This window comes from Lonchura striata, chromosome 5, assembly GCF_050655825.1.
Source record: "Lonchura striata isolate lonStrDom1 chromosome 5, ASM5065582v1, whole genome shotgun sequence".
In the NCBI taxonomy this organism is placed as follows: Eukaryota; Metazoa; Chordata; class Aves; order Passeriformes; family Estrildidae; genus Lonchura; species Lonchura striata.
This window is the reverse complement of record NC_140707.1, coordinates 67,988,164-68,015,443: the sequence shown is the minus strand read 5'-3', so window position 1 is coordinate 68,015,443 and position 27,280 is coordinate 67,988,164. Positions and strand designations below refer to the sequence as shown.

Below are 27,280 nucleotides of genomic sequence, written 5' to 3'. Positions count from 1 at the left end.
TCTGAAAGCAGGAGGTGTGCACCAGTGGAGTATGATCCTGTTAGCAATAGGTTTGTACATACCGAAGGTGGAATAAGCCATTTAATAAAATATATTAATGATTTATTTTCATGTTTTCAACTTGAAAATGTGTTCTGATGCAATCAAATATGGTATTAAAAGAGAAACTTGTTTTGTGCCATATGCACCTGGAAAACCCCATTATTTATATCAGTGCAGGATAAATGGCTTTTAAATTGCAACTTATAAACTAGTAATTAATAGAGCAAATAGGATTTCATCCTTTTGTTTAGCAGTTGAATATGAAGAAGATACAGTAACCTTCCTTACATCACCTAATTATTTATTTTTTTTTAGTTTGAAGGCATTAATTGTACTAAAATGTACTAATGAATAATTTGAAGGAGTACTGAAAACAGGTGATGAAGAAGAGTAGAATATTAATTAGTCTAAAAATTGATACTGTATTTAATTTTATATACCACTTTTATATAGCAATTTTATATACCAGAGAAATTGTACGAAGAGACCCCGTCACTTGAATTTATTCTTCTGCATTTTCATTCTTTACAATGTACCCAAACTTCCTGCAAGGGAAGACTTAGGGCACATTCACATGGGCACAACAGCCTCATCCTCACTACATCTTGCATCATGCAACCCCATCTGCTTTAGGAAAAAAAAAATCCATATAGCGTTACTTGAAACATAATCTCTGAGAAATCACCCCACTCACTGCACGCTTAAAATACAAAAAATCAGAAAACACACTCTGAGCTTTACAAATTCAGCATCACTCCAGAGCCAGGCTCCTCCTATTAAATTAAGGGATGTCTCCAGAACAGGGCTTGGTTTGAGCTGTATGTAACAGTGAACTCGCTCCATGATGTGTCAGTTTTGACTCACTTGTGATTTGAGTCCTTAAATCCATTGTTGAGGGGAGAACATTGTATCTGTTTTCCTAACAGTGTTGGCATTCTGTTCCAAAATCAGTACAATCTGTTGAAGTCAGGGTGATGTACTGGATGAATGGGGTCACTGCCCTCCATCTCTAAACATGAATCCAAATGACAGATGAAAGTGTCTTTTCAGAAAAAGGAAAAAAATGCAAACCAAACCCTGGCAGGTGCAGTTCTATTAAACCCTGTACAGTTCATATGCAACAGCTCTGCAAACATCTCTGTTCCTGTAGTCAATGACATTGGTAACCAGTGGTGCTCAAAGGCAACTGCTGTTCAGCCGACGGCAAATTACCTCCTCATAAAGGCTGCAAAAGGTTGCAGTCCAGCAACCTTTTGGGAAATACAATAAATATGGAGAGATGCTTGCATGCCTGGAGCACTGTGGGAGCTCCTGACATTGTAGGAGCTGACAGCTTGATGTGCCTCGCTGTAAGGAGCGACCTTAGGATCAATTAGTTGATGCTATTGGTGAACTGGAGAACATCACGGTACCGTAGCCAGCAGAATTCTACACTCATTTCGCAGTGCACGATTATTTGAGAAAGCAAAACCTGGTCGCTGGGAAAACTCCTGCAGATTTAAACATCCCAAAGGCACCACACAAGGCTCTATCCCAAGCCCAAACTTGCCCTACACGCTGTAGGGGAAGCGTGGCTTCCCCTGCGCCGGGGATCTTGCCCCGCAGGCACCCGGGCGCTCTCCTGCCCAGCCCGGGAGCGCTCCCGGCGCAGGTGCCGCTGTCCAGCCGCGCTCCCACAATCCAAGCCCCGACCGCAGCGGCGGTCACCGCAACACCGCCTTGAAACCCGAGCGCCGTCCTTAACCCCTCTGGGGGACCCGCCCGAAGGGCTCCCGGGCACCACAACCTGCTTCCCCGGGACACTGCCCGCCCCGCCCCGAGCGGTGCCCGGTGCCGCGGGTCCGTACTCACCGCGGCGCGGGGCTCTCCGCCGCCGGTCCCGGCAGCCGCCTCGCCTCGGCGGCCGCTCGCCCCTCTCTGTACGTGCGCCGGGGAGCGCGGGCAGAGCAGCGAGGCCGCACCCACCCACCCTACGTGCGGCTCGGCAGCCGCGGCCCCCTCCCCGGCCGCCTACGTGTGGCCGTGCATGCGGGGAGCGGGCGGCACGGCACGGTGTGACACGGCAGGGAAGGGCACGGCGTCCCGCCGCTCGGGGGGGCGGCCGCCGGCTTATCCCCGCCTGCCGCGCTCGCCCAGGCGGAACGGGACTCCCGCAGCCGTCGGGGCTTTGGGACAGCCGGGGGAGCAGCGGGCGCCGGCGGTGACCCTTCAGCGGAGCGTGGCGGCGTGTCACGTCCCCACGGCCGCCCTTCCCGGCCCCCGAGCCTGCGGGGACTGGGGCGGGGAGTGTGAAGCCCCGCGCCTCGACAGCGTCCGCGGGATCTCCGGTGCCCGCCCGAGCGGACCCGCCGCGGCTCATCCCGCCCGAACCCGCCCAGGGATGCGCTGCTCGGAGAGGCATTGTGCCCGTGGAGCGGGCTGGCCCTCCACGGCGGGAGGGAGCGGGACAGCGCCCGAGGCGGGCAGAGCGAGCGCCCGTCACTGACGGGGTCTCGCCGCACACAGCGGTAGCGGGGCCGGAGCGCGGCGGGACGGCCCTGCTCCCGCACGGACGGCCCTGCTCCCGCACGGACGGCCCCGCTCTCTCACGGGCGGCCCTGCTCCCGCACGGGCGGCCCCGCTCTCTCACGGGCGGCCCCGCTCCCGCACGGGCGGCCCCGCTCCCGCACGGGCGGCCCGGGCGGCTCCTCCCGGCAGGGGCCGTGCGCAGGCGCGGAGCGGCCGCGCAGGCGCCGCGGGGCTGTTGTGGTGCGGGCGCGCCCGTGCGGAGCGGCCGCGGGGCGAGCGCGGGGCCGGCGGCATGAGCGGCGTGCCGGGGCTCAAGGAGGACTGCGAGGAGCTGCTCGGCGCCTTCCAGCAGGCAGACACCGTCCGCTTCGAGCGCTTCGCCGAGCTGTGGCGGGAGCGCCGCTTCCACACCGTCTTCTAGTGAGTGGGTGAGGGAGGGGATGGATGGCTCCCGGCCGTCCCTCAGGCCAAGCCGCGCCTGCCCTTCTCCTGCCCTTCTCCTGCCCTTCTCCTGCCCTTCTCCTGCCCTTCTCCTGCCCCTCTCTTTCCCCTCTCTAGGCCCTCTCCTGCCCCTCTCTTTCCCCTCTCCTTCCCCTCTCCTTCCCCTCTCCTTCCCCTCTCCTTCCCCTCTCCTTCCCCTCTCCTTCCCCTCTCCTTCCCCTCTCCTTCCCCTCTCTTTCCCCTCTCTTTCCCCTCTCCTTCCCCTCTCCAGGCCCGCAGCCCCCGGTGCTTGGCTTCCCCCCGGGCCAGGCCATCCTGCACCATGTGCGCCCTCAGGCCTGGCTCAGGGAGAGAGTTGCCTGGCTGGGCTCTAAAGAAAGTGGAGCATCGGTCCCTCTGTAATGATGGAAAAGAGTTTCAAATTCGATGTATTTCGTGCGTTAGCAACGTGTGTGATTTGAGCGCTGACTCCGCAGGGAGCGTGGTGTGATCCTCGTGAGATTTAAAAGCAGGACATGTGTGTTTCACTGAATCATAGAATATCCTGAGTTGGAAGGAGCCCACATGGATCATGCAGTCCAACTTTTGACCTTGCACAGGACACCCCAAGAGTGCTGAAAATCTTGCCCAGACTCTTCTTGAACTCTGCCAGGTTGTGATTCTTGGGGTCGTCCTCTGCAGGACCAGTAGCTGGATTCAGTGATCACTGTGGGTCCCTTCCAGCTGAGGACATTTAATGATTCTATATTTTTAAAACATCTAAAGTTTGTTTCTGCATTATAGATTTTTGTAAAGCCTGCAGTTTTATATTTATGTGCATTAACATGCTGCTTTTTTCCTTTTTTTTTTTTTTTTTTTTTTTTTGCTTTAGTGGTAGAATGAGAGCTTTGGAGAGGAATAAGCTCACAAAGAAGACTCTAGATCTGGCCCGGCAATACTTTTTTCCCCCCTACTCCTTCCAGATCCGAGTTGGTGCTCTGTACCTTCTGTATGGGCTCTATAATGCCCAGCTTTGTCAGCCAAAACAAAAGGTAATTGTTCCTGAGGTTTTATTCTCAGGAGATACTAGACATAAGATATGTGATAAACTGCTGTCTGCTTTGTCATCATAAATGGTTAGGGCATTTCCTTCTGCTTTCTTAAGATAACACTTAAAGCCAGAGTGGAAGCTATTGGAAAAGGCAGAGATAGAGAATGTGTTTATCAGCTGTAGGGTGAATCCCATTACAGCCTGAGTTACTCTTTAGAACTCCAACAGAATGGAGACTGAATTTCTGCTTCCCATTAACCAGAAAAGGAATTAATTAATAGGTTGAGAGGGTGAGTGCCTGAATGACACTCTCCTTGCTGCCTTTAGGATAGGAGACCAATATCTAAAGGAATTACAAACTCAGTGCAAGGAGAAGTGGCTTGCTTAGGAACTTTGTGGTATGTGTTGAGTGCACATGCAAAATTGAGTCCAAATTCTTTAAATAACAAACCGAATTTGGAGTAGTCTACAATGATGCCATGGTGTCTCATATTTTGACCTCAGAGGAATCAATAACTTTTTATGAAGATGAATTTACTCAATTTTAAAGCCACTGCTGAGTAGCAGCTGTAAGAGGGTACACGAGTTAGCCAGAAAGTTAAGCAGAGAGAAAGGGAAGTGGGCAGAGTGGATGTGACAGGAGAGAAAGAAAAAAATAAGGGAAAGAGAACATTTATGAGCATTTCAGTGGCAGCTCAACCTGGTATGAGTATTGTTTCCTAATCACTAGTGAAGGGGAATATCCTAGGTGCAGACTCTTTTTCACACACTTCAAAATGTGAAGAATGAATGTTTCCAAATGTCAGAAAGGACTTGTGTTCCATGTCACTGTCAAAGAAAGTGCCATAATAATAATCTTAGGTGCATAAAATGATGATGGAAATAATGCATGTTATAGTGGGATCCTTTCTGCAGCTCTGGACATCCAGGTATTGTCACAGTAGTCAGCTCAGTTAATTTTTATGGTTGAAGTATTGGTTTAACAGCATGTAACTCTTCTGTTGCAGATCAGAATTGCACTCAAGGATTGGCCTGAAATCCAGAAATTCCAGCTGGATCTGCTTGACTCCCAGCACTATGATGCAGCCTATATCTTTAGGAAGCTGCGACTTGCCAGAGCTTTCCATTTCACAGCAATGCCAAAGCTAGTGAGTTAATACATTAATGACTTACATTTTTAAATAAAATACTCTCATCTTTCAATGCCTGACAGTTCAACAGCATTTGTGGTTAGCTCAGCCTTGAGGCTGTGTTAAAATTCAATATGTGTGGCTTTACATAGGTAGGTGATGAAGAGCTTAGAGGATGTTTGAATGCTTCTCACCTGAAAATATTTTTTCAGTGTCCAATGTTTTTAATGGATTTGAGATATTTTACCAGTTGAAGAAATTAGTCTAAGTGCTGGATTAAATTCTTAACTAGAGAATGATTTATGAAAAGTGCTGCCTCTGAGCATGTGACAGCAAAGCTGTTGTTTTATGTGGTTTTATGCCTTTCAGTATCTCCCATCTCCTGATTGATGGATAGGCAGTAGGAATTCTCAAGAGGAGGTGCCTTTTGAAGTTTTCTTTTAGGTTACAAACATTTCCTCTTGTTTTAGCTGACCTACAGAACTAAGAAGAAGAGTGAGGAAAATTATATTAAAGAAGAATTTAAGGACCCGAGTGACAGAGTAAACAGCCTTATCACTAATGATGTATTGGAGGTACAGTAACCTTTAAAGTACAGATTAATCAATGGAGTTTGTTTTGTTTTAATTTCTCTGTTGTCCAAGAGCTGTAACTTCTCTAATCAGCAGTCTTGTCCTTTTGTGGAATGCAGACTTAAGGTAATTTTACTAGACACTAAATGTGGCATTTAGTTTGGAAGAATTGTGCTACCTTTTCCAGTACTGAAATATGCTCTAATGTTTTGTGATTTTGCCTCAGTAAGATGTAAAAGGGTGTAAATGGTTAATTGTCACCTAGAGAAAAATGGAAAATGGGGGAAGCATGTTTGTTTTGATGTGTCTGCAGGTTGCAACAGGAGGCTTGATACTTGTGATAATATGAATTTACTTATCTGCAAGTTCATAGCCTTCTCCCACCTTTATTTCTCCTTTCAAACATTAAGATTTTTTTATTATATGATTCATTTGATAAAAACCTGAGTAATTCAAGCCAAGTAAAGGTTCTCATATCAAGCATAAAGATTCTTATATCACTCTGTGATAGAACTTTCTTTGCAGGTTCTTTCATTTATTGCTGGCAAATGTGTATCAGTAAGGTTGACTGCAGTGGTACAGAAATCTGTGAAGTAAAGAAAGATGTTTATTTTCATCCAAAGAGATGAAAATAAACCACAGTATCAGAATGAACCATGTATGAGCAGTGGTCCTGAATAACCTTCTTAGTTTAAATAATGTAAGGTACTCTTTCTTCTTTAGCTTATTTGATGGGCCAGTTCTGGTTAGCAGGATTCCTTGGCTCTAAAACTCAAATAATCTAACCAGAATCAGTTTCTAACATTCCTCCTAGTCTAATGATCTCCTTAGAATGGTTTCTATAACCCTGAGGACTATTGAGGACTATTATTGCTTTACTGCTGGAATATTTCTTTTTCCTGAAAGACACTTTTAAAAAATAATTTCAGGAACTGATGAATATTCACGACCATTATCAGAAAATGAAGTGTGTCATTTCAGCTGACAAATCCCAGCCAGACAAGGCCCTGAGCTTGATAAAAGATGACTTTGTGGTCACTCTCAAAGACATAACCTTGGAACATCAGGGATGGCAGCAGAACAGAATGGTAGGTACTACCAACCACTATGCTGTGGTGCCTTAGCAGGTTGGGTGAATGTGTAGGAGCTGGACTTCTTGGAGTGATTACCTCTGAGCTGGTACATCTGAGATTGAAGGAGAAGGAACTGTGACATTGAAGGCATGCACTGTGTGAAACCTGTGGCAGGGATGTGGTATGGGAGAAAGGACTTTTGTGGGTGGTCTTGCCTCTGGGATACCACAAATGACTGCTGAGAGGGAAGCCCTGATGGTCTGACCTCATGAAATACCTCTGTAACACATTGCTGGATCAAAGAAAGGCCACAGTGTAAGGTAGATGTAGAAAATGGGCATGTGTGTAAATACTTGCTTTGTTTTTTACAGTTCTTGGATTTTAGCTTTCTTGTATATCACAGATGTTTAAAGAAAAACATTTTTCTTCCCCACAGAAATTACTCCAAAATAATGAAGTAACTCATGAAACGGAAAACAAAAAGAAAGAACAGACTTTCCTAGAACCAGAGGTAAGGAAACTTTGCTGCATTGCAGAGGCCAAATCTGTTCGTTTTTTGACTTCAGATCTCAGGCTAAGCAGTGTAGGCCAAAGTCTGATAGTGCCAAAATAAATTCCAAGGACAGCTGGTGGGGCTGGTTGCATGGTTTTGTTTTTAACTCACATTGTTTTCTGTTGAGCTGTGAGCATTTACTGCTGTGACAGCTCTTACATGATCTCCATAAAAAGTCTGTCTCAGGTAAGAAGGGAAAAGAGCTGTATTTTCTCAGCCAAAATTCTTTACACTTCCTCCTGGAGTTTCAGCTTAAGGCAATATTCATTTTTTATGCTACAGAATTGTCTCATATTGTCTCAATTGTCTGCTTTGAATTTGAGTAAGATGTGAAGTTTCAAATTTGATTTTTCTCTTCCTGGGCTTTGTAACAGTGAAGGCAACCAAATCTTTTTAATTAATTTTTTTTTTCCTTGAAGTACCATTTTTGTGGCATGGAAATTATGTAGAACTAATTATAGAGTTACAGCTGTAGTGAGATACTGCTCAAGTGGTTGCCTGATGTAATATTTCAGTACTGGTATAATAGAATAAGAATCATTTCTGACTGGACTCTTGCTTCTTTACAGGGTTCTGAAAGAGCAAGTGCCCTGGCAAGAATCAAATACAAGTCTTATTCTGCAGTTGTTGAGGTAGGTATGAAAATTGATAATGGGGATGTATTTATTTTTCAGAACAGTTTTAAATACCAGTTTAATGTAAATGTTGGGTGAAAAAGGATTGAGTTAAAACTGCACTCTGTAATTCAGTTTTTGGAATGTTTTAGTTTTCCTAACACAGCAAGGAAACCTGAAACTCCTAGTCTTCTTAGATATATGGAACAATGCAGATAAGGCCTGTGCTTGGGGGGTTTTCCTTTACAGGGTATCTTTTAATATCTACTCTCTGTTAAAGTAGATGGAATTTTAAGAAGATGCATAAAAATACATGAGAGTTTAATTTCTCAGACTCTTTGTATCTTAGATATTGCAGTCTTGGAAGATGCCTGTGAAAATGGGACTTGGGAGTTTAAAGTCAGTTGCAAATTCTGAAAACTTTGTTTCAGTAGCTTCTCCCTTAAAAGAGTATTGTTGGTTTGTCTTTTTCTCAGCAGTCCTATGAGAAACATCTCAACTTTCTCTCTTTATTAAAATCTCATATCAAAAAACGTGTCATTACATGAAACCCAGATCTGGACTTTATAACAGTCCAGACTCATGAATGTGCAGTGATGTTTTTTAGGCACTTAAGCAAAATATGATGGTAAGGAGGCTTTACAGAGCAGCAGTTTTTGGAAGTGTTTCTTTTGTAGGGGGATGCAGCATGATGTGGCTTGGTAGTAACAGAGAATGGATTGGAAATTAATGTATGCTTCATTATCTGCATTTTAAGTTATACCATTAAATCATTGTCCTGTTAAAGCTGAAGAACAGCAACTAGTGGGAGCCCTCCCTCCCTCTTTCCCCTTCTATCCCTTTTCCACCCTGACATGAAGTTGATGCTTTTGTCCCTGCTGGTTTGTCAGGTGACCCACAGCAAGATCTGGCTGTAGAAGTTCAGCTTTTTTTGTGTCATTCAGGTTTCCAAATCCAGGAGACATCGTCAAGTCCGGTTGGAATCCTCTGAACCAGGATCCAGTTGTGGGAAGTCTCCAAGTCGAAGTAAAAAGCCCAGCAGGAGACCACAGCCAGCAAGGAGAGGTTCTTCTTCAGAAGTTAGAGGTACTTCTCCATTGCATGGATGAATGTGGGGAGGTTGCAAAAGTTTATCCACTGCTTTGCTTGCTGGGTTAAATTTTGCTGTTGATCACTAAGAAATTACTTTTCCTAAGGAAATTCTTTTTCTGATATCCAGCTTTTCAACTGGTAGAAGCTGCTAAATTTTTTGTTTACTCCTTATTTGTTACAGTTTAAACAGCCAAATGGTTTTGACTTGTCTTTATTTTTTGACTTGTCTTTATTTTGAAGATGGGAATTTAATTTCAAAGTTCCAAACTCAGTTTTCAGACTTGCTTAGTCTCTGCTAGAGGAAAAAAGTTACTGAGGAAATGAATCCCTCTTCAAAATGAGCATTAGGCAGTGTTGCCTTTGCTTGTCTATAAAAGAGTAGATGAAATGTATTGGAGCAGTAAGGGCATTGTGAGTTATTGAACCAATCTGGTGATTAATTTGCTTTTAATTGGTAATGTTAACTACTTGTTTTTGAAGGTTTCTTAGCGAGCCATATAGAGGTACTGTGAAAAGTAGTTTGCAGCATTTGACAGCATCTCAGGAGAGCAGCAGTGAACAATCTTTTAATTACTGGATGAAGGATGTAGAAGCAAAAAAAAGCTTACAGTTTTTCCTCAAAATCTGTGTGCAGGTGAAATGCAAGTGGCCAAGGAAACTGTAACTCAGCATATCGGGATGCCAATAATCGTAGAAGAGGACTCAGAAGAAGGAGGTACAACAGTTGCAATTCCAGCAAACCAGTGACTTGTTTTTTAATAGCCCTCTGCTATGTTTTTCTGAAACTAAAGTTAATATTTGGATCGTGTCTTGATGAGCTAGATTTGTTTTTAGCCTGCAAATTGTTGCATGAAGATTGAAACTTTGAAACGCCATGGCCAAGTCCCCAGAGTAATTTTTTTTCTACAGCGAATCAATTGCAGTGTCTTCAGAGTTAAAATTGGTGCAGTTTAAAGCAGTCTCATTCTTCTGTTACACAAGTTTGTCTTGAGAGGAGTTCCATTGTGTAGGGAAAAGTGATTTTTTTGCTCAGTCACCCACTTACAGAGGGTGCCTGTTCTGGTAACTCTGAACTTAGGAAAGCATAGCCCTTGCTGCCCTCACCTTTGTTGAGGGGAGGGAAGGTTCCTCTCTAGCCTTACTTTCAGCTGGGCAGTGTTTCATGGATTGAGCTCCAATACAGCAATAGCATCCTCTGCTGTACTGGAAGTTATCTGACATTGTCAGGGGAGGACTGGGAACTGCAGCAGGGGAGTGAATGGCTTTGCTCTCACTCAGGTTCCTGGAAATAATGTGGTTTTAATTTTGAAGCAGTGGTAAAGCAGATTGCTCAAAGCTTACAGTGTTTTTCTGCAGAAGCATCAATGTTGGATGATACTGAGCTGCTTTGCAACTCAGAAGCTTCAGAGCTGTTCTCAGCTGTTTAAGAACATGGCACAGTATAAAAAAATCTTCTGCAGTTAATTCACTTTCCAAAATTCTATGTAATGGGAGCATATTTAATACATTGAAATGTATTAAAATACATTTTTAGTGACATTATATATTTATATTTGCTCCTTTCAGAAGCAAAGGAGCATCTCATAGTACTCTCATAGAGAGATTACATTCTCTGGTCACTTTTATTTGTAGACAGTGAGAATTAATTCAATTTTAAATGGTCAGATGGAAGGTGCCATGGGTCACTTAATATTGTACTTTGTTTATTTTCCCTTCACTTGTCCACTTGTTGTGGACAAAAAGTTTCTTTCTAAATCAGAAAAGTTCTCTGTTTGTCAGAATTTTCCAGTAAATTCTGAAGCATTAAAAATACCCATAAGAAGTCTCTTCAGATATTTTGTGAGTATTCCATTTGTCAAATTCACAGAAAAATCTAAAAGATGTTGGGGAAGAGTAGAAAGCTTTTAAGATGGAGTAAGTTTTGAAGTACAATATTCATCACTGGAATTTCAGGTGATATTTTGAATGATAGTGTGCTGTAGAATCCAGAAAGATTTTTTTCATATTTAAAAATCATGGGAAGAGGGACTAGGAGGGGATCTCAAGGGCTCATGTAGGTAATTTCCTGTGCTGGATAGAGTTCATTCTACTTGAACAACTCCCATGAAGGAAGATGGATTTAAAAGCTTGTAAAAAAACTTTCTCTTTATTTTTTTTCAGAAGTATCTCTCCCCAAGAGGAGAAGACAACGTTAGAGGATCCACACGGAGAAACACTGATGTTAATTTTAATGACAAAATGAAAATGTCAGAGGTAACACCAAGTGCTTGTTTTGGATACCTTGGAACATAAAAGGTGTCTGGGGCCAGAAGCACAGGTGATGTTGCAATACTGGTAGTGACTGGGATACTTCAGCTGTCTTGTGATGCCTTTATTCACCTGGTGAATATTTCTTGTGGGAGACTGAAGTTGCTGTGTCCTGGCTGAGACAGAAAAAGAAGGCTCAGAAAATATTTCCCCATGTAATACATGTCTATAATCCTTTATCTCTGAACATAAGGTTATTGACTGTTGAAAATTAGTGCAATAAATTATTTTTCATGGTTGACTTGCTCCATTTTATGGTGTGTAAACTTCACTGCATATCATGGTTTGATTCCACACATGTGGAAATGAACTTGCTGATAAGCTTTTTGTTGTGCCCCGTCTCCAGCAGATCTGGAGTTAGTGTATTCAAGTGGAGGGATGTAAAGGGTGTTCATTAATTCTGCAGATAACCCTGAGCTGTACAAGGGCAGGACTGGAATTCAAAATTATCTTTATAAATTGGAGGGGAGTGAAGGAAGTGGGTGCAGAAATAAACATAGATCTCAGCATTGAGAACAGGCACAGCGTGGGGAAATGCTTGGTAACAGTGCAGCAGAAAAAGTAAATGGGCTGAGAATCATCAGCTGGAATATTTTCTTTTAACACTAAAACAGTAGAATTTGTGTCACTCAGCCTTGGAAGGCTGGAGCCTTAAATATCCCCATCTACCACAACAGCTTAAGAAGAATGTGGAGTTACTCTCCTTGGAATTTCTCTGGTTCATCACAACTGTTCTTTCAAGAAAGGCAAAGGAGTTAAGTGTCCTTTTCTACAAGAAGAAATGTAAATTAGAAATTTGAAAGATTTTGAATACAAAAAGAAAACCTAATTTGAATTAATTAGTTTGGTAGTATGACTCTCCAAGGCCAGAGGAATTTAAGTGCTCTTATGTAGAAGAAAAAACATTTCAATGGAGATGCAAAGGGTTTTACTATCAAGAGTTTTACTGTCAAAAGTTTCCATATTAAATGTGTTGGTTGGCAGGGAGGAATGGGCCAAAAGAGGTTGGAAAAGCTGATGATGAAGTTCCAGTGTTGCACTCGACCTTGTTAACAAGAAAAGAGGAAACACTTTGTAATAAAGCCAAACCTTACTGCACTGTAAACTGAACAATCAAATATTCAGTTGAGTAACCAAAGTCTTGATAGACTAATCCAAAAGTCATTATTAGCTCAGATCTAATTATTGTAGAAAAAGAATACTTCTACACAGATAAAAAACCCCTATAGTGGTAACAACACAGTTAAAGTCATCATACATACATTTAGTTTCTACTCTTTTTTTTCTGGTTTATCATTCATTCTTCCACTGCACTCTTTGTCCTGAGGTTGGGTTAAGGCTGTGGATGATTCAGATGTGGTTTTCTTAAAAGGACTGATCTATGGCTATGAATAATTTGGAGGTATCATCTCTGTAAAGTTTGAACAATTTGATTTTATTTAGGTTTTCTGACAATGCCTATGCTTTTCTGCTGCCTGCACAAACGCTGCCTCTGTGCATTTCTTCTACTTCTTGATGAGCAGGTACAAAAAAACCCAAAAGAAACCTCAAAGTGAAACGTAATCAGATTATTTTTGCTCAGTAACATGTCTAAGGAACATGTTTGATACTGTTCCCTGCAGTGGCACTTTTTTGTAACGTGACCATCTAATTTGCCTCTCCTTATACCTTTGGGCTACCCCAAGAGCTGAATAAGGGGTGGAATTTGTGACAATTTTTGATACTTCTGAGTGACATGATAATTTTTGATATTTTTGAGTGACATGAGTCCTCCTTGCACTCCTCTGCAAATGATGTGCAAAGCGTGCAAAGGCTTGGCTAGGCACAAGGATGGGTGCATTCAACTAGAAGTTATTTTCATATTGTAATAATGAAAACAAATGTTCTGTAATTTGTTTATAAAATTACATAGATGTAAATGGAAGTCATGATTAAGAATAAACTTAGAACTGCTGACTCTATGCATGTTGATGTTTCAAAACAGTAATCTGAGAATTTAGAGGCAGCTGTAAGCAGAGTTTCACAATGCTGGTGTAATATTTAATAGAAAAAAATCCATTGTTGTAGTTTGATGGGTAATTACAGGCTTTGAAAAACAGGAGAGGGACTTCCTAAAATGCTTAATTGAAGCAAGCAGCTGTCATTAAAAAAAACCTTCAACAATAATTCTGGAACTCCAAATAATAATAGTAGTAGTAGACTTTCTGGGATCTAAATTCTCTCCTACTTGTAGTCTCAGCTACTGTAATGGCTAAAGTCTGCAAAGAAATTTAATCTCTAATGCCAGCCTAACTTCCAGCTGTGCTGGTGGATAGGAGTGAGGCCATATGACAGTGTGTATCTGGATGTTGTTACAGTTTTCAGAAATAAATTGAATAAATATGTTTTGGCTGAAGCTTCTCTGAGGTAGATGCACAGCTGCCTGTTCACCCAAAAGTAATCACCATTTCTTTGGCAAAGGTGAAAGATCCTCTTAGTGGAAGCTTGAGCCAGTGCTCAGTGTTTGCAAGGATAATATGGGTGATGAAAAACAAAATACACCTAAAACACCTAGAGGTGACATCAAGTTTACAGAATCACAGAATCAGTTATCTTGGGAAAGACCTCTGACATTACTGAGTCCAACTTTTGACTGATCATCACCTTGTCAACCAGAGCATGACACTGAGTACCATGTCCAGTCTTTTCTTGAGCACCTGGGAACTGTTTTAAGTGAAAGTATACAATATTTTTATTCTTATTGTTAAAGCAAACAACAAGATCTATTTAAGTCAAAGTGCAAAAGACTGGACAAATTAAACTCAAATACCAGCTTAGGGATGCTCCTGTTAGCAGCTGTGCTCAACCTGGAGGTTTTTGCAGCCTTCAAACTGAAGTTTGAAGCAATATGGGAGTGACATGAAAAAATTCCAAATGCCATGGATGACAGTGGAGATCTCTGTGTGCAGCTTAGTGTCAATGTAGATATTACCTCTAGAATAACTGGAGAATCCTACAGTAGAAGGGATTTTGCTGTTTGTTTTAAGGCCAGATTTTTTACTGTGAAATTCTCCTATTAAGTAAATCCATGTTGCTGCCAATTGCACATCTCTACTGTAGTGAGCACAGAGAAAAAATTAATCAATCAGCATCTGCATAAAGACACATTAGAAAGCTAGAGAGACTCTTCCACTCATTCTAAACCCTTTCTTTTTCAGACTAAAATCAAAAGCAGTCTGCTTTCTTTTTGTTGCCTTTTTTTTTTTTTCAGGATTCTAAAGGTAGACCTGATCCTAAAGGACTAAAAGATACTTTGAGATTTATTCTGGTGTTATACTTAAATGTCTTATGTAACAGGACTCTATGCAGAGTGTTTGTATTCTCTCATCACATGAGACCTGCATAGCAGGTTTCTTCAAATGACACTGATATTTTATCCCTTCTTGTCTGGAATGTTTTATTTTGAAGTTCATTCTGCATCTGGAGTTGCCTATTTAGATTTTACAAATCTTGCTAAGTGGCTTCCTCAGCCCAATTTCATCTTGGTCCTCAAATCTGGGCACGTGATTAAGCCAGATAATGGAATATTTCCCTCCTCCATGTGCAGCCCAGCATTTGGAAATGGGACTCCTGGAACTTCATCAGCTACAAGGAACTGAAAAATGTGCTAATCTCTGTCTTTCTCCTAGGACTTGGAATTGTAGATGATCCTGAGATGGATGGGACCTACTACAAAAACTGAAGTCCAACTCCTGGCCCAGCATGGGACATCACAGGATCATCTACAATGATCCAAATACTTCCTGAACTCTGTCAGCCTTGGTGACCACTGCCCTGGGGAGCCTGTTCAGTGCCCAGCCACCCTTTGGAGGAAGAACCTTTTCCTGATATCCAACCTAAACCTCCCCTGACACAACTTCAGGTCATTCCTTCAGGTCCTGTCACTGGTCACCAGAGAAGAAATCAGTGCCTGCCTGTCTCTTCCCCTCAAGGAGAAGTTGCAGGCTGTGATAACTTCTCCCCACAGTCTCCTTCAAGCTAAACAGACCAAGTGACCTCAGCTGTTCTTGCATGTTCATGCACCTCTGGGCTTTCACCATCTTCAATAGCCCCTGGCTCAGTCTCTGTGCTGTGACATAGTTTGGCTGTAATACAAACCATCAAAGGAAGATTACAGCAGCTTGAGCTTTCTGTAACAGACACCAAACTGCTTCCTGTTTAGTCCAGCAATGTAAACCTGGATATGGGACATCAGGCAGGACACGAGAGCCAGCCCTCTGCTTCTAATGACACAGCTGTTGTTGGAGATGGGGAGTAACTTGGTTTTTTCTTATAATGGAGTTTTGTGGGGGATTTGAAAAGTGAGGTAGTGATTAAATCCAAGAGAGAGGCTCAGTGCACCCTGCTGAGCAGGTGATTCTGACACGGGGCTGCGAGTTGTCACTGTCCATCCCACTGGGCTGGGGGTTGCCTCTTGTATTTCACCCGTGCTACCAACCGGTCAGCCCAGTCCTGAGGACCCATGAAAAGACACGGTACAACATTTTGGAAGACGCGGCGGAGCCCTGACCTCTCCCCAAGCTGCATTTTGGGGTGAAATGTGGCAGAGCCCCGGTGCCGCCCCGGCAGAGGCAGCGCTGCTCCCTCCCGCAGCCCCGCGGGGATGGACGAGCGGGGACGAACCGAGCGGGGACGAACCGAGCGGGGACGAACCGAGCGGGGACGAACCTAGCGGGGATGAACCGAGCGGGGACGAACCTAGCGGGGATGAACCGAGCGGGGATGAACCGAGCGGGGCCAGCGCGCACCCTCCGCGCTGCCGGCCGCGTCCCCGCGGGGCTCCGCTCCTCTCGCTCCGCGCCGCGCAGCGAGCGCGGCCGGGCTGCGGCCATGGCCACGGACGGTGAGTGCGGGCGGCGCCCCGCTCTGGCCCGGGATGCGGGATGCGGGATGCTGACGGGAGAGGGAGCGGGATGCTGATGGGAGCGGGATGCTGCGGAGAGCAGGATGCTGACGGGAGAGGGAGTGGGATGCTGCGGGATGCGGGATGCTGATGGAAGCAGGGCGCTGAGGGATGCTGACGGCCCCGGGGACGGGCACGGAGGGGGATGCCGGGCCCAGCTCCAGCGGCCCTGCCCCCGGGACGGTGAGGACCCTCCGCCGTGGGGCCCGGCGGGTGGGAGAAGGAGGTTCGGGGGTCGCTGTCCCCCTCCCCGGGCCGGCTGCGGGCGGTGCCCCTCGGCCGCTGCCCGCGGGTCTCACAGGCAGCGGTGGCGGGGGCTGCTGCCTGTGTGTTTCCCACCGAAAGGGCTCCTGTGCACAGACACGAATTTTAGGGAGAATAAACGAATAGGAAAGCCGGCTTTTGAGACATTGACGAAGAGCAGGTGTTCTTGTGATCATGGGGGACTTGTCTGTGTCTGGGAGCCTGGCAGTTGCTGGGTTTTCTTATCACAGCATAATAGAAATGATTTGAGGGAGGATTTTTGAGTGATGAGGGTGTTGTTTTGATTTATGGTGTTGACCCACCCTGGCTCAGCTCATGGTGGTGACAGTGGTGCTGCTGCCAGGTATTTCCCTTAATATTTCAGATCACAGCACCAGCAAGTTGCTGAACCTGAACTGCTGCTGTTAGACACAGTCCTGGCAGTCTCCTTCTGATGTACTATAAAAATGACAACTTCAATGCTTCTTGAGGATTGCTGGGTTGATTTTGCTACATCTCTTGCCAGCTTTGGGGAAAATAATCATGTGAGCCTTTAAGAGATGCCAGGATGACATATAGCAGTGTATAAGCTGTCAGGAAAAAATCCTAGGCTTGAGCTTTTTATTAAAAATCTTAATCAGGAGTCTAATTTCTCTCCCCCTTTTGCCTTTTGGTGATGGTCTTTGTGTTTGCTGTTCCTCATTTTCTTTCAAGGCTGAGTCCTTAAGGAAGGGTCATCTCAGGCAAGGCCCAGGCTGATGGGTGGAGTTGTGGATTTTCCACAACATGGAGTCATTTGGTGTTTCAGTGGCCTTAGCAGAATTAGGAACTAACCTGGTTTGTTTCGAGTAGTATTAGTACACTTTTACCTTGCAGAACCTGTGCTTCCATAATTTAGATTTTACAGCAGGGATCCACACCTGACAGTTGACTCCTCATTTGTTTGAAAATTGCTAAATGTTTTGACTGATAAATAATAACCTGAAATGAAAAAGCCTGGAGAAGAGCCTGAAGTTAAAACTAATAAATTGGCATTCCTTGGACTTGGTGTACTTGTATTGAATTCCACTTAGATATAAACTGTGATTTTTTTTTTTGAAGTGGGAAAATCTGTATTGTTCTGTTTGGCTTTATATCCAATCTCAGCAGATGCCAGCCTTTCCTGTACTTGTATGGAGCAGTGGCACCATCAGCACAACTGGGGGGATCCTCTTGTCTGGGGAGCTTTGGGAGGAGCAAGGGCATCCTGAGAGCTCAGGCAGTGTCCACTTCTGTCCTCGTGTCAGAGTTGTTCCTCTGAGAAAGCCAGAAAGAGCCAGAAAGTCTCTCTTCCTCTGTGATTCTGGGCTGCCAGAAGAGGTGGCAGTGGTGACTTGAGGTGATCAGAGATACATTTTACAGCTGTCTGCTCTGGTTTAATTGCTGAATAATTCATTGTTCCTGCTGGCACAAGGATCAGAAGTGAAAGAAATTTGGTTTCCAGTAACTATGGCTTCAGCTCAATTGGAAATGAGTTTAGCTTGGACAGAGTTCAGGTCAGTGCCAAACAGAACTGTGGATCATTTCACTGCATTTCTGATGGTTTTAATTAAAGATGTGAGTGCCAATGCTGTTTAGACCTTTATTGATGATCTGGATGAAAGGATTGAGTGTGTGGGTGACAGCATCGAGGTGGGTGGGAGTGTGTCTAGGTTTGAAAAGATAGGAGTTTGTGAAGGAAGGCAAAAGCCTCCTATGAAATGGAAAAGGTAAACCTCCTCCCTCCAAATTTTTACAATTTTTAAAAAGGCTCTCGGGCAAAGATATGGGAATGGGAATAACAGTTCTTTACTAGGAAAAAACTAAATAAAAATAATGATAACAAAACAAATGTAATTAGTACAAACAAAACTAGTGATAGAGTCAGAAACCTGACACCCTGAGGAGTCAGGGTGTTGGGAATAGTCCAGTTAAATGGGGGCTGCTCCTCCTGGAGGGGCAGATGAAATGCTGCTGGAGCAGGGATCTGTAGAAGGGTGGAGTTTTCTCTGAAGGTCTGGGGATGGAGCAGATGGGCCTGGTCTTCCTCTGGGAATCCAGCAGAGAAGAAGCTGCTCTTCTGGGAACCCAGCAAAGTGGCTACCAGTGTCTCAAAAATGCTGATTTTATGCAGGTAGGGCTGCTTGGCTCCTCCCTCTGGGTGGAGCATCTCACCATGGGATGGTGGAACTTTCCCAGTCATGCAGGGGGTCATTCAATGGCCATTAACAGAAGATATCTCATTGGAGGGAGACATTGTTCTTGGAAGAGATAAGAAAACTGCCCAACCTCCAACAGATGGCAATAGAATACATGCTTATCTTACAAGCCAGGGCAGAGTGTTGATCTGCTGGAAAGAAGGAAAGCTCTGCAGAGGGATGCAGAAGGATGGATTGATGGACCAAGCCCGATTTCGTGAGACCACAAGGTGAAGTGCCAGGTTCTACCCCTGGCTCAAAACAACCCATGCACCACCACAGGCTGGGGACAGAGTGGCTGGAAAGCTAATAATAGACTTGCATCGCAACTGGCTGTGTTGAAGGCAAGTCTTAAAAAATGTCTGCTTTGTGGAAAATATTGATTGCACTTGTGTGTTCTTTTCTAAACATGTGAAACACAGGTGCTTCCTCAAAGAGCCTGCATTTGTGCATATGCACCTGTCCCTGTGAGAAACATTTGGGTACATAGTCAGGCTTCAAAGTAAATTGGAAGATATTTAAAATCTGTTTCCTTTTTGTTTTGATTCAAAGGATGGGGCGGGGGGGGGGAATATTCTTCAGGGATGCTGCCTCTGAGGAGAGTTTGTTTTTCATATAGAGAGGCACCTTTACATGTCTTGGAGGAGAGGATGGAGAGGGCTTCACTGAAGAACTGGGCTGCTGTTACAGATGTGTAGAGAGCATAAAGGGCTGCTGGACTTGTGAATCCTACAGCCAGACTTATTTTTAGAGGTTTGAAGAAAAAAACGAGTTACCAAACCAAATATTTCTGAGGTTGCAGGGCACCTTAAGCCAAATGCATCCCCATAGCCTTTTTACTGAGGGCTGTAGCACTGGTTTAATATGCTTATGTCACCATGAAATGGGTCCTGCTCAGTGCAGAGGGGTAATTCTGGTGTGGGCGTGGTGTGGCTGAGGATGTGCTGGAAGCACTGTGGCAGCCAGAGCGCTTCCAGCTGTGCCAGGTTTTGGGAAGTGCAGCAAAGCCTTGCCTTTGCTCCAAGTAATGATGCCAGCCCTTCCTCAGGGAGCCATCTGCAGGAGCCTGGGATGTTTATTTGCCTTCTTGGAGTGTTCTTTTTCTTTCTGTGCACATGGGGAACAAATGAATTCCAGCTGGGTATGTCCCTCCATGGTGCTGCTCAGCTGTAGAGACATCTCTTAAAAAAAAGAGGAGCAGTCATAATCATCAGGGGACATTTCTAAAAACATCAGGCAGCTTTGTTTGGAAAAGCAGCCTCAGATGTGCCTTAGGTGGGTTGATGTCATGACTGATGGGGTTGAGTAGTCACTAAGGAGACTTTGTGTTCATGTCCCATTTGTGGGATCTCTTGTTGATGGCTCTGGTTGTGCACACAGAAAGTTTGATCAATTATTCAGCAAGGGCTTGAGTCTAAGCTGTCTCAGAGGTGGCAAGGCACTGCCTCTACAGACTGGTGTGGTTGGTTGTTATTTAGGCGCTCTAAAATTGCACTGACTGTTCTTTGTGTAGTTTTGGGAGATGAATTCCCAGTCAGAGGAGAGTATGGTTATCAAGCAGATACATATACCCCAGCCTGTGAGAGTGGCTGCAATCAAATCCAGTTAGGCATGCTTTAATCAGTCAGTGCTGCTAAGTTATCTGTGCTGTCTGCAATGAACTTCTTGGATACCTTCCTTTTTTTGTTTCAAATAGATTTGCTTTGTGTTGGAGGGTTAAACAGGGGGGTAAACAGTCAGTTAAAATTTCCAGAATTATCCATCAGCATCTGCAGGACTTGGTTAAAGCAATGAGAAGTGACCTTGTGGCAGTCTTCTCAGTGAGTATGAGGGGGACAAGATGCCATTTGTAAAGTCCTGAGAAGAGCAGTGCCAAGAGGAGATATGAGCTCAAACAAAGTCTCTGGTTGCATCAGCTGACAGGTTGAGGAGGACAGAGACAGGGTTAGCCAAGGAAGAGGTACTGGGAGGGTATCACAGAGCCCACCCTGCACACAAACCCACAAAATCACACTTGGTCCTCCCTCTGCTTGGGTGGCATCTCTCCATTAACTGGGTGGCATCTCTTCATTAACACTGCCCCCATTTCTGGCCTGGAGTGACCCGTGTGGTGCTCCCTGGGGACATGAGGAGTGCAGGGTCCCTGAGTGGCACTGGCCAAGGGCAGGGGTGAGGTGGGGCTGGTTTATTTTCTTTCTCAGGGCACCTCGTCCCATTCTGACCCCTCTGTTCCACGAGGTACCTTTTGATTGTCGCTCTGTCCCTTGCAGGAAGCACAGCTGGGACTTGTGTTGGGATTCTGCCACAGAATCCCAGAATGGTTTGGGTTGGAAGGGGCCTTAAAGGTCATTAAAGTTGCAATTATGCAACTCCTCTGCCATGGGCAGGGATACCTTCCACTGGACCAGACCTTGCTCTGATGCTGACTTTGAGGCTGTGGGGCTTTTGGTTTTGCTCCCCGTTTGCCTGTGCTCCCTGTTTTTATAGTGCTTTGTAATGAATAATAATAATAATAATAATAATAATAATAATTATTATTATTATTATTATTATTATTATTATTATTATTATTATTATTATTTAGCGGCTCAAATGCACAAGACACTGGGTGCCTTCAAGGAATGAAAAGTTATTCCTAATTAGCTTTCACTGGCTTTGATAGGGTTTGAAAACATCTGGGAACTTGCAGATAGTGCTTACTTCTAGAGCTGGCAGGAGTGTTTTTAAGATTGTTGTTATTCTAAAAAAAAAAAAATACAGGTTCTCAGATGCCAGAACTACTTATTTTGGGACAAAAACAGAGTTTTCGAACACTTAAACACTTCTTACAAAAGTGGGGAAAATCAAAATGTGGTTTACATCACAGAAGTGTTTAGGGAACACAGTCAGATAATGTACATAAATTTTTAAAAATTCCCCCAAATGTTTCCCATCACATTATCCTGACAACCAAGTACTTGCACAACTGAGACAAAAATTTTTGGTAGCTGAACAAAAACCCAGTAATTTTAACAAAGGTCTACTCAGGTCATTTTGGTGTCTCACTGCAATTGAAAGAAGAGAGCTTTGTAAAAGAATTTATTGTTCTTTGGTGTGGTACTTTCTCTTTTCCTAAGCATTATTCCCACCAGTGTGGGGAGAGGGATTCTGCAAAGAGAAGGCATCTACACAATGCTGATTCCTGCTGGTAATGTGAATTTGATCTCAAGATAAACATCTGGGCCACTGTTTAAAGGCAGTTATTGGGATCTTGAGGTTGTTGTCTGCAGAAAAGACTTTGTTATGTATTTATCAGACAATGGCAGGGGGGCATGAAGCACTGTTCAAGAGTGGGTATTTCTTCTCTCTTGTTTCCTAGTGGCTCTTTGGAACCAACATTTTCCATCAATAACTTTTGCTGAAAATACTTAAGAAGGTTTGCTCTCTGAGACCCATTTTGCATAACATGCCTTGGTTATGCTTTGTGCTTAAAAACTTTGAGTCAACTCTGAAGAACAACACAATCACCATAGAAATCACACAAAATGCTTCATGTGTGGGTGGGTTTTGTCCTCTTTCTTGTTTTGTAGTACTTGAAATCTTCAGAATTTCTCTCCAGAGGAGCAGATAGAAGGAAAGAAGGTATTTTTATTCATTGCCACAAGGACTAGAAGGTTATTTGTTATAGCAGATGATATTTTTGTCTCATAATTTACTTCAGATCTACACATTTAGGTAAAATACTTATTAATGTTTGATGAAGGTGTAGATTTTAGTTGATGAAGTTGTGATACTTGCCTTTAAAGTCTTAAAAAATATGCATGCTCCATGAAACATGCATAGAGTTACAAATTATTTTATTTTCTGGGTGCAAAAATGACTTTAGAATTTCTATAACGACAACACTGCAATCATATTCATTGCTCATCATATGGGGGATACAACTGTGCTGGGAGCCCTGCTGAAAATTTAATCCAGGAGGTTCTGTTGCTGTACTTCAGAGTAAATGCTTGTTGAGATTTTACTGAAGCTGTAAGAGGTGAGATGTACAAATGCTCGTAGCATTTTGCAGGATTGGTTTGGGCTTTGTTCTGCTGTTTGAATCACTTGGTTTGCTCCCTGCATTTCAGTATAACATTAATAATTGTTTCCCCAGCTTAACTTGGATGTTATACAATTGTTGTACCACAGACTTTTCAGTGGAAGCAGAATGCAGTTCATGCTGAAGTTGGAAGACAGACTGTAAACAAGTTAGGGTGTATTTCTGTTGCCATGATTTGCATTGGGAAGTTCTGCTGTGTTTTTTGAGGGATCTGACAATCTGCAGGTTTTCCTGTCTGTGCTGTCCTTGCTGTGTATCACAGTGGTTGTCCTGCCTGGCTCCAAGAGCCACGGTCATGGACTGAACCATGTGATGTGCCCCTAACCATGCATTAATTACATATTTATACATGCTCATTGCATAAGACCGATATGTAAAGGACACTTCATGGGTGGAAAATAGCAATGCCACCACCCAGTTACAAAGTCCTGACTGTATCTGATTATATTCTCCATTTAGCCCAAATACTGGCACCTCACCTCTTACATCACCCAGGAACCCAGACCTGATCTGTCCCAAATGACAAAATGACCAGAGAGCTGTGATTTAGTAATGACAAATGGAAAGCTGTACCTGCAGGAGGAGCCCTCAAACTGTGTTGTCTGTGCAGGTACAACTCCACGAGTCCTGGTTTGGTGCTGCTCAGGATCTGCTCTTTGTCCCTGCTGTGAAGGTCAAGTGGGGCAGAGGGGGCAGGGGATGTGCTGTTCCTTGCCACTCTGAAAATTGCTTTAGGTATGTCTGAGTCACAGAATGGTTTGTGTCGGAAGGGACCTTAAAGATCATCTTGTTCCACCTCCCCTGCCATCCCCTTCCCCTAGACCAGGTTGTTCCAAGCCCCATCCAACCTGGCCTGGAACATTTCCATGGGTGGGGCAGCCCACATCTGCCACAGCTTCTCTGAACAACCTGTACCACAGTCAGAGCCAAAAATTTCTTCTTAATATCTAATCTAAACCTACTCTCTTTCAGTTTGAAGCCATTACTCCTTGTGCTATCAAGAATTACATCCTTTAGGCTCTGTGAAGATGTCAAGGTGACAATGCTGCCACTTGCTCCTCAGCCCTGGCCTCCCAATCCTGTAAGCTACTGTTGAAAAATCACTAGTTTTAAGTCTCAAAAAGCATACACACCATGACTGACTCTGACCTTTACTCTGCTTACTTCTGGTTTCCAAATATTTCTCCTGCAAAAACACAAGTTAGAAAAAGAAGTATGAAACAAAGCTGACCTTCTCTTTTGTGCTGACTTGGGTCCAAGTGTTACAGAGTCAAGAAAAACAGCAAATAACTTAAATGTGCTAGCAACTCTGGGAACAGAGCTGCAGGTCCCCCTTTTAGAGGAAAATGCATGGATTGAAGATTTCCCAACAGGCAATCTCAGGGGGGGGAAGGAGTGATTATAGTGGGCACATTTGTTTTCAGTGCTTCCACAGCAATGACTGTGCACAGTATGTAGTCATTTATTTCCCTGCTGAAGGCACAAGGACAGATCTCCAGAGCTGCTCTTCTCCCTGTTTACCTTCCCATTTCTTCCTTGCTTTTTTGGTTCAGTTCCCTACTTTCTTCACTTCCCCTATCTCCCTCCAGGGTGATGGAAAACTGGGAGTTGTGCTTGGCTGACTCACTCAAGAGCTGGAGACCCCGAGGGAAGGTTTCCTTCCCAGACACTGCAGTGAGGTCCATGAGGAGCTTTTGTCAGACCTGAAGCAGAGCAGACACACAGACCCAATAATCTGCCAGGTGTCTCCATGGGAAGCCCTGCAGCCTGTGTGGGTTGCTCTAAGTCAATCAATGTGAGAGGCAAAGCAACATAAAGGGAGAATGTTCCCATTTCTTGGGCTGGAAAGAGGAGCCTTCAGACTCCCGAGCTGCTGCCCACCTTCTCTGTGCTTGGCAGCAGCAACCACTGGAGCATGAGCAGAAAGACAAGATTGCCTTGGGTCAGGAGACTTTCTCATAATTTCTCACAATGGAGTTCTATCACAGGGACATTTCTCTCTCTCTCTCAGGATTTTCATATAGAGGTGCACAGAGAGAAAGAAAGAGAAAACAATTTCTAGTTCTGATGCTTGTTTTTCCCATGTGGAATATGTTTGGAGAATTGTTTACCTGGAGTGAGTGCTTGGTTGGATTCTGGTGAGGATTGTTTGAGCTTGATGGCCAATCCAACCCACCTGGGGCTGGACTCAGAGAGAGTCACAAATTGGTAGTTAGAGGAGGTAGGTTTGTAGTTTTAGTGTCTTCCTTTATATAGTATAGTAATGTATTTTAGCATAGTTATAATAAAGAAATCATTCAGCCTTCTGAACTGAGTCAGACATTGTCATTTCTCCCCCTTGGGTTCACCTGCATTTACAATAGAGTTCACAATGGGCTCGTGCTCCTCTGGCCTTTTTGTTTGGCCCAGCAGGGTGTACTGAGAAAAATTCTTCAGGAGGGTCCCACAGTCCAGGACAGTGAGGATGATGGGGTTCAGATCCTTCTAGGCAAAGGCAGGACTTCCCCTCAGGGCTGGCCCACCTTTTAGCCATGCTGGAAAGGAAAAGTGCTGCCCACATGATCTCACATGGTGCTTCATCCCTTTAGCAATGGATGATCTCACCAGGAAACGTAGGCAGAAGTTTCTGTGCTCTGACTTATGGGGAGGATTAGGTATGAAAGAGTTCTGCTGTTTTGGTTCATGCTGTCATGATTTCTGTGAGCAGGTGGGTGCCCAGGGAATTTTAATGCAAAAAATGTCAGATTCCCTAGGATTAGGTGTCAACTGACTGATGATTTTGAGGAATGAAGTCTTGAATTTGGCACATAAAAATAGCAGTTGCGTGGGACCTTGTCACCGATTTCCTTTGAGAATCAACCCTTTTCTGAGAACTTTAACTTTGGGATTCTGCTGGTGTTCAGTTCTAGTATGTAAATATTCATTCACCAAATCTCACTCTTCTGCACTCTGCCCTCAGTGCCTCCTTGTAGCATTTACTGTGCTAATGGGATGACAATGGGTTACATGTTGCATAATAAGGTGAGGTCAGTAAGGCCCGAGCTTCACATGGCTGGAAATGTGTTAGTACCATGATAATCACAAGGTAGCAGCTGTCTTACCCTCTCCATTTATTTTTCTTTTTGAAACCCACTCCACTTGTTTTATAATTACTTGAGCTCATTATGAACGCAAAAATAGCTCCTCTATTTAAAGAGAACAGATGGTTTTTCTAATGATTTTTCCTTAAGATTGAATGAGTTGTGGTTGAGTCAGAAACTGCCAGCCCAGAAACGTATGTTTTCATTAGAGAAATACTTGATTAGGTTAACTGAGTGTGACTCAGTGTGATGTACATTTGGGCAACTTAAAACCTTTCCAACTTTCTCTTGGATAGGGAGTGCACTATATCTCTGAGGACAGAGTAGCAGGGAAGGGAGTGCAGGTGAAGATGGATAAGCCAAAGGGATGTAACACTTTCAGGAGGACTGGAAGCTTTTAAAACATGAGGACACATTTTTCCATTCACATCTTGCTCCTCAGAGTGAGGTCTTTGCCAAGAGCAAAATCCTTCCAGTTTCCACCTGAGAGGCCTCTGAATAAGCCAAGCTTGGATCCAAACTAAGAGACAGCTAAAGGTGGTCCTGGGGATCCAGTCTGGAGGAGAGGGGCAAAGAGAGTAAGCTGTAAAGTTTGCCTTTGGGAAGCCCAAAGCGTCATGAGAGGCAGCAGAGATTTGGTTACAATGAACCTTGATAAGTTAAAGACTTCAGAGCCCTGTTTGTGACATCCAGGAGAGCATGTGTTTCAGCAGAGGGGTGATCTTTCCTGACTTTAATAGAAAAGGAGATAGAAGATCTCCTGAGCAGGCTCAGTGTCACTCAAGTGCTTTAGTTAGGTCATGGAGGGAGTTTAATGTGCTGTAATTTCCATGCAAGATCAAGCTTGGTGGGACAGGGTACAGCAGAGATGATGAGGAGCTCAGCAAAACAGGTAAACTTCAGAGAATAACCCCAAATCTCTAACTTCTTGACTATTTTATGATGTTTGCTAAAGACTAAGGGATTGTGATGCCTCTCTGAGACCTCAGTCCTCTTCCAGACCCTGGCATGTAGCCAGGAAAACTCTTAAGAGATGTGTCCTGTGCTCCTTTCCTCTGTGACTAGCAATAGCATTTACAAAATGCAGTCCTTGATGTTCCCACTATAATCCAGCACGTGGTCTGGGTGGTGTCCAGGACCATCTTCTAGAGACTCTTCATTTCCTGTGGCTGTGTAAGTCTGAATATAAACTCAAATCTCTTCAAGAGGGTCCCAGCAGTCCTGGGTTTGTAATTCCCAGCATGTCTTTTAACAACTGGGCAGACATTCTTTTGTCTTTTTTTGCTTTTTCCCCAGTTCTCCTTATTCCTGTTCCCTTTTCCCTGTGTGGCTCATGAAGCAGAGACATCCTTCTCC

At 44.1% G+C, this 27,280-nt stretch overlaps 2 protein-coding genes across 9 annotated transcripts in view; both read left to right on the top strand.

Moving 5' to 3' along the window:
• The first annotated feature begins 2,769 nt into the window (after positions 1-2,769).
• SNAPC1 (small nuclear RNA activating complex polypeptide 1) lies at positions 2,770-11,603 on the top strand. Of its 4 annotated transcripts, none has more exons than XM_031504902.3 (10): positions 2,770-2,970; positions 3,863-4,022; positions 5,029-5,169; positions 5,622-5,726; positions 6,653-6,811; positions 7,233-7,307; positions 7,919-7,981; positions 8,908-9,049; positions 9,690-9,770; positions 11,219-11,603. In XM_031504902.3, exons 1-10 carry the CDS (start codon positions 2,843-2,845, stop codon positions 11,248-11,250), a joined length of 1,086 nt encoding a protein of 361 aa, XP_031360762.1. In that variant the 5' UTR covers positions 2,770-2,842; the 3' UTR covers positions 11,251-11,603. The 4 variants fall into 4 exon arrangements, with proteins under 4 accessions (XP_031360762.1, XP_021410137.1, XP_085437042.1 ...); XM_021554462.4 differs by having other exon boundaries at positions 11,216-11,603; XM_085580916.1 differs by having other exon boundaries at positions 2,770-2,978.
• Positions 11,604-13,314: 1,711 nt separating this feature from the next.
• SYT16 (synaptotagmin 16) overlaps positions 13,315-27,280 on the top strand; it is a 109,422-nt gene continuing 95,456 nt past the window's right edge. For 3 of the 5 annotated variants that reach the window (XM_085580914.1, XM_085580905.1, XM_085580906.1), the window contains exons 1-2: positions 13,315-16,244; positions 23,817-23,925. The gene's annotated coding sequence lies outside the window, so the exon portion shown is untranslated. Of the gene's footprint in view, positions 16,245-16,298; positions 16,488-23,816; positions 23,926-27,280 lie in introns of those variants that run through there. The other 2 variants (XM_077783918.2, XM_085580911.1) reach the window with 2 other exon arrangements.

Coding starts and splice junctions, on each gene's coding strand:
- SNAPC1 (XM_021554462.4), top strand. CDS start 2,843: ATGAGCGGCGTGCCGGGGCTCAAGGAGGACTGCGAGGAGCTGCTCGGC. Junction 5,727..6,652: donor TCACTAATGATGTATTGGAG/GTACAGTAACCT, acceptor AAATAATTTCAG/GAACTGATGAATATTCACGA. Junction 9,050..9,689: donor TTCTTCTTCAGAAGTTAGAG/GTACTTCTCCAT, acceptor ATCTGTGTGCAG/GTGAAATGCAAGTGGCCAAG.